This window comes from Clupea harengus, chromosome 24 (genome assembly GCF_900700415.2).
Source record: "Clupea harengus chromosome 24, Ch_v2.0.2, whole genome shotgun sequence".
Lineage (NCBI taxonomy): Eukaryota > Metazoa > Chordata > Actinopteri > Clupeiformes > Clupeidae > Clupea > Clupea harengus.
The window spans coordinates 15,953,159-15,965,412 of record NC_045175.1 but is presented as its reverse complement, the minus strand read 5'-3'; the positions used below and the strand labels follow the sequence as shown (position 1 = coordinate 15,965,412).

At 40.0% G+C, this 12,254-nt stretch overlaps 1 protein-coding gene across 1 annotated transcript; it reads right to left on the bottom strand.

Moving 5' to 3' along the window:
* Positions 1 to 2,352: 2,352 nt before the first annotated feature.
* Positions 2,353 to 3,216, bottom strand: LOC105890834 (GTPase IMAP family member 7-like). Its single transcript, XM_012816924.2, has one exon. It carries the CDS (start codon positions 3,214 to 3,216, stop codon positions 2,353 to 2,355), a length of 864 nt encoding a protein of 287 aa, XP_012672378.2.
* Positions 3,217 to 12,254: the final 9,038 nt, after the last annotated feature.

Sequence of the window (12,254 nt, the reverse complement as noted above, 5' to 3'; positions counted from 1 at the left end):
CATGAGGGGGGCGCAATTATCGATTGGAAACACTATCAACCAAGACCTTCTCAGCTCGTAGCCGTAACGTTTGTCATCTCACTCTGGGCTGGGGATTGTGGGTTGGTGTGCTGATGGAACCAAGCAATTTGAAATGGATTCCTTGGTCCAACACTCCAGACTCCCCTATAAAGCGTCCAGAAAGATCGACAACATCCAGTCGTTCATTTGGTTTAAATCAGGGGTACTCAATTAGAAACCCAAAAGGTCCACTCGCCAAATTTCCATTCAGTCCAGAGTCCAGAACAGTGACGGTCAAAATCCAAAAACATAACTCCAACAAAAACGTTCGAACTATGCACTAAAGGTGATGTGGTCTAGCCTTATTTGTGTGAAAGGTGACACGTTTTTTGTGGTTTAAACTTGGGCATAAAAGGTGTGAAGGCCAGGCGGAGGCACGGATGTAAGTGTTCATTAGTGAGTGTGCTCCTGTATTTGTTTTTGACCATATTCACGGTTGAAAAGGCAGACTCACAACAGTATGTTGAGGTATGCACGCTCTTGTTGTGTGGCTGATCTAACTATTACACTGCATGTTGCTTGGTATGATTGCAGATGGTTTATTTTTCTGCCCCTTACCTCAGAGTTCTGCGGGTATTTTTGTTCGAAGTGTGCATGCTTTGTTTCATAGTGACGTTTTACGTTGCCACTTTTGACAAGGGCAACCGTCTCGTTGCAGATTAAACACATCGGTTTTGTGCTCCCCACAGGCAGCACAAATGCACACTTGTCAGTCCACTCTGTCTTAAATTCGCGATTTTTGGAATCAACTTTTCGTTTTTTGTCGGGTTTAAAGCACGCCATGATTTTCGTTTGCTGAGAAAAAGATACCATTCACAAATCTATCTGCCCGCGTTGTTGCCATTGACACACACAACCTGCGTGACCCACAGAGCTCGCGGCCAACATTGAGTGAGTGAGTTGTCATAGTGATGTGGTTATTACAGCTCCTGATTGGACCTCTGGATTGGACACGGAAGATAAAAACCACATCGGAAAAGCAATATATATAGCGCAAAATCACGCACCAATGAAAACTCGCTTGGATCATGATTAAATTAGATTAGAATGTTGATTTTGGCTTCGGTCCAGATTTAATTGCGTCTGGGTCCGGATCCGGACCGCGGCCCGCCTATTGAGTACCCCTGGTTCAAATAAATTAGTTTTAAACAGTTGTCTATGGCAGTTCATTTTTACCTCATATGTATTTATATGTCAAGGTCTATTGTAAATATAAACAATAATTACATTTTTATCATAAAACCTCTATATCTAAATTTAGTACAATGAGTCATTTTTCATAGATGGCTTTAAAAAACCATATTACATATAAAATTAGCAAAATTAAAGAAACAAGATCAAAAAACAAGCTACGGTGCACAAAACATTTTTATTATTTTCACTTTTTCGAGTCCTTTTCATTGAGGCCCCATGGGTCAGTTGTATTAAGTCTGTGAATCCACTTCCTTTCAGTGTGTTGAATTGTCTTGTGTCCCAATGTTTGTTCGGCCTTCTGCGCACTGGCTGCGTTACCTGTTGATTTTCATTCCGGCGCCCATGTTAACAGGTTGGAGCATTGCCAATGTGAGATGCACATTTCATGCATTAAAATCAATGAGAAACATACAGTATAATGCATCCACAACGAACATGCAACACAGACAGTTCTCTTTTTAGTGGTGTAGTTCAGATAAAACACAACTAGGTGGAGCTTGTATGTCATTACAGAGAAGATTAGATTAGATTAGATTAGATTCAACTTTATTGTCATTGCACAGAGTACAAGTACTGAGGCAACGAAATGCAGTTTAGCATCCAACCAGAAGTGCAAAATAGCAAAAAGTGCAGAGTATGTGCATATGTAAAGTGTAATAAGTGAATAAATAGATATGTACAGTAAGAAATAGATATGCAATATGAACAGTAAGAAATGGATATGCAATATGAACAGTAATTGGGACAAGAATAGCAGCAATTGAGGTAAGAAGTGTAGGTATGATAAGTATTCTAGAAGGATTCTACATGAACAGCAGTCCTGACAAGTATTAAAAAAAGACAAACAGATAGATGTTATAATAAGAAAGCTAAATGAATAATATTTGTATTCGTGTTCTATTGCTTGTGAATAGACTCAGTGACACAATTCTACTTCATAAGGCTATAAATCCCTGTTCCTAAGAAGTGTTACAGATATGTTGGCCTCTCCCACAGAAAGAGCATGTCTATTAGCGTGTAATGAATCAAACTGGCTAGGCGGCTATCGTATTTCCCAGAGCTTTCTTCTGTCAAAGGGGAATAATCCCTGCAAATGATTCATGAAAGATATACTGTTGCTGCCAACAACAGAGCGCTAGCAGTTTTACCAAGTTTACCACCTAGTGTCAAGCCAGCTACTATCACCAAAACCTTTAAAACTACTTTTTGGTAAAATTCTTCCCTCTTCTCTTGTTTTTTCCTCTCCTCTTCAGCCTTTCTAAAATCATCCTCGGCTTGCTTCCGCTCGTCTTCTCTGATCGTCCTCTCATACTCTTTTCTTCCCTCCTCCTCCTCCTGTCTCTTCTTCTCCTCCTCTTCTCTCATCTTTCTCTGAGCCTCCTGGTACATCTTGTTTGTGTAGTGTTCTCCATCATTCTTCTCCACCATGGCTTCAATCTTCTCCAGCAGCTCTTCCACTTGAGTCTGGTCATCCCGCTCTAAATTATTAAAGGAGTGATATCCTCCTCCACAGCTGTCTATGATGTTCCGAATGTCTTTATTGAAGTTGTGTTCCACTGATTTCCCCTTCAGCTGATCAGCATGAGTGAACAGTACCATGGTGAACTGTGCCGCTCTCTTGCCAAAGTTCTCCTGGATCCACTTCACTGCATTCCTCTCCTCCTCTGTGAACCTCACCCCTAATCTGATCAACAGCAGGAAGACATGAGGCCCAGGAACAGACATGTTGACACACTTCTCTATCTCACTTTTCAGCTCATCTGGTGTCTTAGATGTATCAAACAGTCCTGGGGTGTCGACCACTGTGATCTGCCTCCCAAACACCCTTCCACTCTCCTTAAGAGAAACTGAAGTGGCAGAGTCAAAAGTTGAATCTTCTTTAAAAACCTTTTTCCCCAGGATGGTGTTTCCTGTTGCACTCTTTCCAGCTCCACTCTTCCCCAGCAGCACAATCCTCAACATCAACCCTGTGGGGAAACATTCAGAAACAGTTTGTGTGTGTTAGACTAGGAGACTAAGAGTTGATTGCTAAAGAGGGACCATACAGATCATACCTTGTCGGTATAAAATCTGTTATCTGTTATCTTTTGACTGGTACTATATAGTACCAGTCAAAAGTTTGGACACACCTTCTCATTTTTTGAGATGTTTTTTCTTTACTTTTATTATTTTCTACATGGTAGATGAAACTTTTTTTGTTCAGTACATCATTCCATATGTGTTCTTTCGTAGTTTAAATGTCTTCAATATAAATCTACAATGTAGAAAATAATAAAAGTAAAGAAAACACTTCTCAAAAAAAGGTGTGTCCAAACCAAGGCCAAACCCAAACTAGCATTAGCTAAAAGTTTTGCTAGTTCAATGCCGTTCGTGTTGTCAGCGTGGCACAAACCATCCACAGGCTGTTTCCCACTCTACACACTTTTGTTTAATTATAGAAACATCAAATGTGTGGGAAAGTAAACCCAGGAAATTAAATTGTGTGTGTAAATGACATTCGTTCAGCTACATAAAAAACATATGACAGATTCTTTACATTTGTCTCCACCCCTGTTACAGTAATGTGGATAAACGCCATATCATCTGTCATTATGAGTTTCATTTCTGAGGAAGGTAGGTGACTAATACTCAAAACATCCATTCAGTGGCTCAACAGGTGAATCAAGAAGGCTCATGATACATTAGCACAATAAGTATCTTCAACATATTTCTCATTCATTCAGAGAGATAGAGGGAAAGAGAAAAGGAGAGAAAGATAAAGGGAGAGAGAGAGAGAGAAGGAGAGAGGAAAGGAGGGAAAGAGAGCGATGGAGAGGGAGGAAAGGAGAGAGAGAAGAAGAGAGAGAGGGAGAGAGGACAGGAAATAGGGAGAGGGAGAGAGGAGAGGAAGAGAGAGGAAAGGAGAGGAGAGGGAGAGAAGGAGAGAGGAAAGGAGAGAGATAGGAAAGGACAGAAAGTGCAGGAAGGGAAAGGAGAGAGAGGGAGAGAAGAAAGGAGAGAGAGGGAAAGAGAGAGATACATACAAGAAAAAAGAAAACAATACAAATATCAGAATAAACTATAACAAAATCTGTCTCACCTGCAGATAACAGAGGCATTGTCCACAACAGGATCAAACAGATCCCAAAGTGTTTCATCTTGTCAAGTCTGTTCAGCTCTTGTGAAACGAGACCAGACTGTTCAAATAGTTAAGACAGACTCTGTTGAAACAAACAAACTGCTCGTCAGTGAGAGACTGATCTATCTGACAGATCATATCATCCCATTCAGTTCCATACACGTCACCTGTAGATCCCCTACCCACATTAGTCCCATAGACAACACAATAAATGGCATTAACATATACATACCACCAACACCAAGTTAACCAATGTACCCAAAGCCATATTTTTTAATATTACACACACTACGCACACAACACATATTACATGCAAAACAAACTGAACATCCAACACCCCTCAAGACATTTCCCTTCTCCCTCCCCTGTGGGAAGTGGAAAAACACTGCTTGTCAGTGGCGCATGCTTCTGCATACGAGCAGCAGGACGGGAGTGAAGAGTGAGGAAGTGTGAGTAACAGTATGTGTGAAGTAACCAGGGTTTTATATGGAAACAAGCAGTCAATGGGACATGAAATAGTGGGTACCACACTACATGCGTTTGATGCGAGCATTATAAACGGGGTGAACAGTGACATTGTGTTTAAAGTGTTTTCTGTGATACCACGGGAAAAACGCTTTACAACCATGTAATGGCATCAGCACCTGAACTCATGCAAACCCTCACTTAGTTAAAATGTCCATAGCAGTATGGAAAGGGTGGCAAACTGAATATGTGGAAATTAATTCGTTATCCAGTCTATGGACGGACATATGAGCGTGTGTGTGCGTGTTGAAAGTCTCTTACAGGGCAACGCGAGTCAGATCCTATTCTGGTGAAATTGAATTGAATTGAATTATCCAGTATATGGACAGACAGAGAGAGAGAGAGAGAGAGAGATAGAGAGAGAGAGAGAGAGAGAGAGAGAGCTCAAAGTCTCTCTCCTGAGTCAGCGATTCTGACTCCATCACGTGTTGCTGATTGGTCTCTAATATAAGGCATGATGGCAGAGGAACCATAATATATTACAAGCCTCTCATTTTCACTCACATTCATACTAAACCTGCTTAACCAGTAAATAATAAATGTAACAATGATAAAGCAAATCATAATTTCTTTAACTTATAAAGTGTTTTACATGGTCACAACTGGATAAATACATCAGGTGATTTGTCTCTAATCCAGAACACTCGTCACGTCACGATCATATCAGTTTTGATGTCCATTGTTTGATAGCAGGTATTCTACAAGTAAGTGCACAGCTGAGGGTGATTATATGGAAGTGACAATGGAATGTTATCTGTCAACATTCCAAATAAACTCTGTCGGTTTATTTCCTGTAAACAGCACATCGTCATAGAAAGGGAAGGTGGAGACACGTTTTAACATTTAACATGACAGCAAATGCCAGATCAAGACAGGTGAAATACTTGTTTGGCTCTTTTAATTTTGCACCTGGTGCAAAGAGGCCAAGCGCGTCTGATGGTGAGTTTGAGTGTCTTTGCTAGTTTCAGACCGACGCATTTGTGATTTCCTCGTCCAGCGCCCACATCGTTTGAATAGCAAATACATTTGTGCCCATCTGAGTGCCTGCAGGCTTGTTGGTCTTCAATTAGTTTTGTTCAGGCACGTTGGCACATTGCTATCTTGAGTCTGCGGGAAGCAATTACACGATTGACCAGCACAAACTGATGTGAATTGACCAGCACAAACTGATGTGATTATTTCACTGTTATTTTAAAGGAGTATTATAAAGATGGTAGCCTAATAAACAACAAAGCATTTCATGTTAGATCATTTTTCTCAATGAATAAATTATAAAAGAAGATTATTTTATCAAGTGTTAGGACGTAGATGAAGATGTGATCACATTTTAGATCAAATGTATGCAGATATACAGAAAATTGTAAACAAACTTTATGCGGAAATTCCAATGGAATGTTATCTGTCATAGCAATTCACAAAGCAGCGCTGGTGCAACGCGAGTGTCTTTGCTAGTTTCAGACCGACACAGTTGTCATTTTTCTTGTCCAGCGCCCACATTGTTTGAATAGCAAATGCACTTGGTGATCTATCTATCTATCTATCGATCCATCTATCTATCTTTCTAAAATAAGGCAGGTTTCAGCATCTAATAAAAGGGGCTATGAAGGACCCTACTACTGCAGTGCACCTCTCTGCTAAAAATATAGCAAGTAAGAATTCTTCCATATTTTACATCCTCCTGAACCAATACAGCAGCTATGTGTTTTGATTTCTATTATCACGTGGATAATTGGCCTTACTTACACAAATGTAGTTGTCCTGACAAGACGGCACCTTCAAAATAAATTCTCCCACAGCCTTTCAATGAGTAAGTGAGTCTTCTTGCTGGCAATGATTCCTTTCTGTGTTTGGTGATTAATATTACTGAGACGCTATTTAAACCCTACAGATTCACCTTGGGTGTGGCCATCCTGTCAGCTAATGCCTCTCATTTTCACATACATACTTAACCTGTTTAACCAGTCAACTGTATACTCAATGTAACAATGATAAAGCAAATCATAATTTCTTTAACTTGTAAAGTGTTTCCATGGTCACGTCTAGATAAATACATCAGGTGATTTGTCTCTAATCCAGAACACTCGTCACGTCACGATCATATCAGTTTTGAGGTCCATTGTTTGGTGGCAGGAATTCTACAAATTACTAGCTACACAGCTAAGGGTGATTATATGGAAGTGACAATGGAATGTTCTTTGTCAATTATTTCCTGTAAACCGCTCCTCTTCATAGAAAGAGGAGGTGGAGACACGTGTTGGCATTGAAGAACATGACAGCAAATGTCAGATCAAGACAGGTGAAAAACTAGTTTGGCTTGTGTTGCATTGCCTATTTAAATCTTGCACATGATGCAAAGAGGCCAAGCGCATTGTGAGTGTCTTTGCTTGTGTCAGACCAACGCAGTTGTCATTTTTCTGGTAGGCAAAGATGGACAGGCAGCCATGTTGTCATTTGTATGAAGTCTTCATTGGGCTCTTCCCTAACTGACTGGCATTTATTCTCTTGTAGCTCATAATCTATCTGATATATTTGATATGTATCTGTGCCTCATTTGTTATAGTATGGCATGATATGGAAGAATACTTCTATTGTTTTTCATCTGAAAGTAGATTCCTTAGTTTCATACAGCACAGCTGCACACTGAGTGACCTTCACATTTGCCAAGTACAATCGTGAATTGTGCATGATTCAAAGTGAAATTCATGACCCCAGTTGCCAGGGCTTCCTGTCCACATGGAATCCCTCTCTCCAGTGATCTACAGACGCCACCTAGTGGTAAACTGCACCACTACACCCATGAGTGAAACTTTATTTCCCCTGCTTCAGTGCACACTGCTTCCTTTCCATTCACCCTCATGCTGTCAAAAATGACTGTTTTTAAACTTCAGTCTTTAATGAAAATCTTTTCTAGCATCTTAAACTTCATGACATCCTTCACCCTACTTACTGGAATGGATCAAATTAATTATAGTAAGGATCGTAGCGTTTTTTAACACTGTGCTGTGTCTCCAGTCAAAATCACCAGGCCTTTATAATTAATGAAGACTGTAACAGTCAGCCGCGGCTAGTCCATATTGACACCTGCTAGTGCCCCACCAAAATTTCATCCACTTAAAAACATAGATCCTTAAAATAAGAGTTTGATCAATTGTTGTTTGTTCAATTACATCCTTAAAAGTAGTGAAGCATGTTCCTCTTTAGTGTTATGTTTATCAGTATACTACAATTGGGTATGGTTCACCCTGCTCATAGCTGGGCTCTTCTGCTACATTTAGGATAGTAGGTTTCATGTGGGGCAGAAGACGCATCTGCACACAGGAACTCCACAGCGCCCCCCACAATTTCCCCATGTAAATCTGTGGTCAGATATGGAACTACAGCAAGCCATAATAGACAGCCGCTGGGGCCGAAATAAATCTGCTTCATTGCTGTTACAGTTTTTTACGACTGGATAAACACTAAAATCAAAAGTATTACACAAATATCAAAACCTTCACTCAAGGAGCAAAACAACGGCTCAGATTTGCACCACTATAAGCACATGTCAACATCACACTTTTTGCGAAACAATACACACAAGTGATTTGCAAAACACTAAACACACTTTTATGCTTTAGACACAGACGTATATCAAGATGTCACTTCCTTGCAATTCCAAAGCACTGCAAGTCAAATTACCACACTTTGTGGCAATTAGTTGAACACAGCCATCAAGTGTTATGCAGTTATGAAAAGTTTAGTTGTTTTTGTTGTGATTCTCCATGTTTGACTGATTTGTGTATATGGAGAGAATTAAATAATATTTTCATCAGTCTGCAGCATTGGTCTTGTGTAGTGTTTGGTGAATTTATTGAATATTTGCACTTTCTCTGTGTACTTCACTTACACTACTCTAATCACTGAGAAGTAGAATTGCTAAAAGTGTTTTAGGTTTATAACAGCAGTGTGTAAGTGGTACAAACAGAATTCCGTCATATGCAACGTGTGTGTTTCATATGGTAACAAAATATGGTTTTGTTAAATTAGTGTATAGTTTTTACAAGAGGGTTTCATTTTGCAATGGATCTGAGGTGTTTTGCTCATTGGGTGTGTGGTTGTGCTAATTGTGTGAGTGAAATGAAAAACAAAACAAAGCAGTCAAAATTGTGTTTAAGCAATCGAGAAAAACTGTAACGTCATGCTGGGACCAAAGAAAAACAACGGTAGACCTACAATATTAATATAGTTCAAGAGATGGTCATTTTGCCAAATTATAATAGTTTCACTGCTGAGTGTGGTCAGTGGTGACTTGAGGGCAGAATAATTACATTTTATGATTTGTTTCTCTAAAGAACTATAAATATGTTTTTTCACTTCCATAACAAATTGTGAATTTGCTAATTTTCTTGTTTGCCTCACATAATTTGGCGCCCATGTTGGCCTCCTGTGTCTGTAGAGCACAGGATGTGGCTGAACATCTGTATTGAAATTTGGATTTATTTTGAATCTTTACATCCCTGCTTAACCAGCAGGGTGTCAGTTAAGAGTTTTCTGTAACCATGGATACCACTCTAGAGTCCCTCATGTTGCCTGAGGCAAGAAACATGATGTAGTTCATTCCTTTTCTTATTTGGCATATCGGTAGCAACATCTTTATTTTCATGAGACAAGGCAAACAGTTTGCTAGAAAAAAGTTTTCTACTGGTGTCGTTGTCCTCAAACCTTATTTTCGCCGAACACAACAAACCTCCTGTCAACTCCCAAACTCTATTAAGAATTAAATTAGATCAGTTTACTCAATATGTGCTTTTGATAGAAAATTAAATCAATGTACGGTGGAACTGGGAGGGCCCGGGCCCTACTTACTTTTCCAGATCAAAAATTAGTTCTGCAGCAGGTCCACAGTAATGCGCACTCTCCACTTCTTCTTTGCTCTACTGTTGTGCAACATTTCACAGCTACTGTATATAGCCATTCCGCCTTGTACATACTTTCTTAAACTCCTTAGTCCATTGCACTGTTGCACTGTTTGTTTGTTTGTATTGTATTGTATTGTATTGTGTTGTATATTTTGTGTAAGCACACTGAGAGTCACTTTCCTTGTTTGTGCAAACTTACTTGGCCAATAAAACCTGATTCTGAGAACATTTAATTTTCATTGTAAAACAAGTCTGCAAATCAGATTGTTCTATATCTATCAGGCAGGCGTAATTATCGATTGGAAACACCATCAACCAAGACCTTCTCAGCTCGTAGCCCACTACAGGCCAACGTTTGTTAACTCATTCTGGGCTGGCGATTGTGGGTTGGTGTGCTGATGGACCCAACCAATTTGAAATGGATTATTTGGTCCATGCTCACACACACACACACACACACACACACACACACATACACACACACACACACACACACACACACAAACACACACACACACACACACATAAACACACACACACACACACACACACACACACTCACCTAGGGGGGGGGCTCCCTTTTTAGGAAAATTAGTAATTTTATATTTTGCATTTAATGTGATGATGAATATATATGTGCAAATGGATTGAGTTGTTTGCCCTCATTTTGTGTCATTTTAATTTCAAGGTGAACAAAAGTTTGCCTGACTTCTGCTTCTATAGATCTAAATAATGTACAGGCATAACCCCTTAATCTCAAAATTTTGTTTAAAGTTCTTGCAGCTATTTCAACGACTGCCTTAAAAGAGCAGATTCTTAAAAATTGTGATTTCACTCTTCCCTTATGAGTATGTTTTGAGTGGTATGAGGTATTATGCAAGAGGGCATGCATGTCTGTAGATTTAAAATCTCCTCTAGATGCTGATTTCTTCCACCCTACCTTATCAATATTGGCATATGACGGTGCACGTGTTTCCAGGAAAGGAGGCAGCTGGGACAGGGCAAATTGCCTCCGGTGGTGCAGTTCGGATAAAACACCACTAGGTGGAGATTTAATGTCATTACAGAGAAGGATTCTACATGAGTAGCAGCAGTTCAGGTAAAACACCACCAGGTAGAGCTTGTATGTCATTACAAAGAATTTTTCTACATGAGCAGCAGTCCTGACAAGTGTAAAAAAAACACCAACAGACAGATGTTGGAATAATAGGAAATATAAATGAATAATATTTGTATTTGTGGTCTATTGCTTGTGGAAAGACTCAGTAACACAATCCTCCTTCATAAGGCTAGGCATACATCTACAGCCCCTTTAGGCACCGCTATGCCTGAGCTACAGACCTGTTAGGCACCTTTAGGCCTGACCTACAGCCCCTTTAGGCATGGGCACCGTTAGGCCTGAGCTACAGCCCCTTTAGGCACCGTTAGGCCTAAGCTACAGCCTCTTTAGGCATGGGCACCGTTTGGCCTGAGCTATTCATCTGTCATTCTGGTCTTGTATTAACACCCTCGAAAATGATATGATATCGTTGATCAAAAACGCAGGCACGTTATGCAGCATATCTACTTCATAGTACTTGGTACTTGCCATTGTTGGTATTTGGTGGTAGCTAGCTAGCTAATTCACTAAGGAAAGACTTGAAGGCTGAGGAGGAGGAAGAGTTATCTCCTCTTGCTGACACTACTTGGCACCAAAACAAATCACGCACCACACATCACACGCGCACCACACATCACATCAGAGAGCCTACACCAGTTAAATGGCTTTTTTTAAACAAAAAAAAATTAAGGCAACAAGGTGCATCTTGCAGTTCAAAGTCGACCATGACAGCACTATTTAGAGACCCATTTAACCCTTTTGACCCTAAGTGGCCCCGTGGGGCAGATTGTGGGGAATTGCCTACATACTACATAAAAATAACACCCCCATAAACCTTGTATCTTCTCCTTTTCAAATATATACAGTTTTAAACTAAGGAATATATTTGCACTTTGTAAGGAGAACAACCCAGCTGCTAACGACCTACCCACTAGAAAATTTAGTCTATTCATGTGATAAATGCTTGGTAAATCGGCGATCGCTATTGGGTCATGACGTGGCAACAGCAACTGAGAAAACACCCCACCCCACCCCGTCCACAAGTTGACTATTATAGAGTAAAATAAATATCATGCTCAGAGTTATTAGGCTACGTAAGTCGGTGTTTGGAGTTTGTTGTCTGCGCAGAAATTAATATTAGGCTCCTGTGAAGAAATTACGCTCCTGTCAAGAACGTCAGCCATGTTCACAAGCCATTGTCTTTGACAGATGGGCCATACGCCGTGACAATGGGGAGGGGCAATCGCAGGTCCATTCAGACCTTACTCATCAATATTCATTATGGTTTTGGAGAAAAGGTTACTTTGAAAAGACTAATAATTAGTCACAAATTATTATGGAACCACACACACTGTCTGAA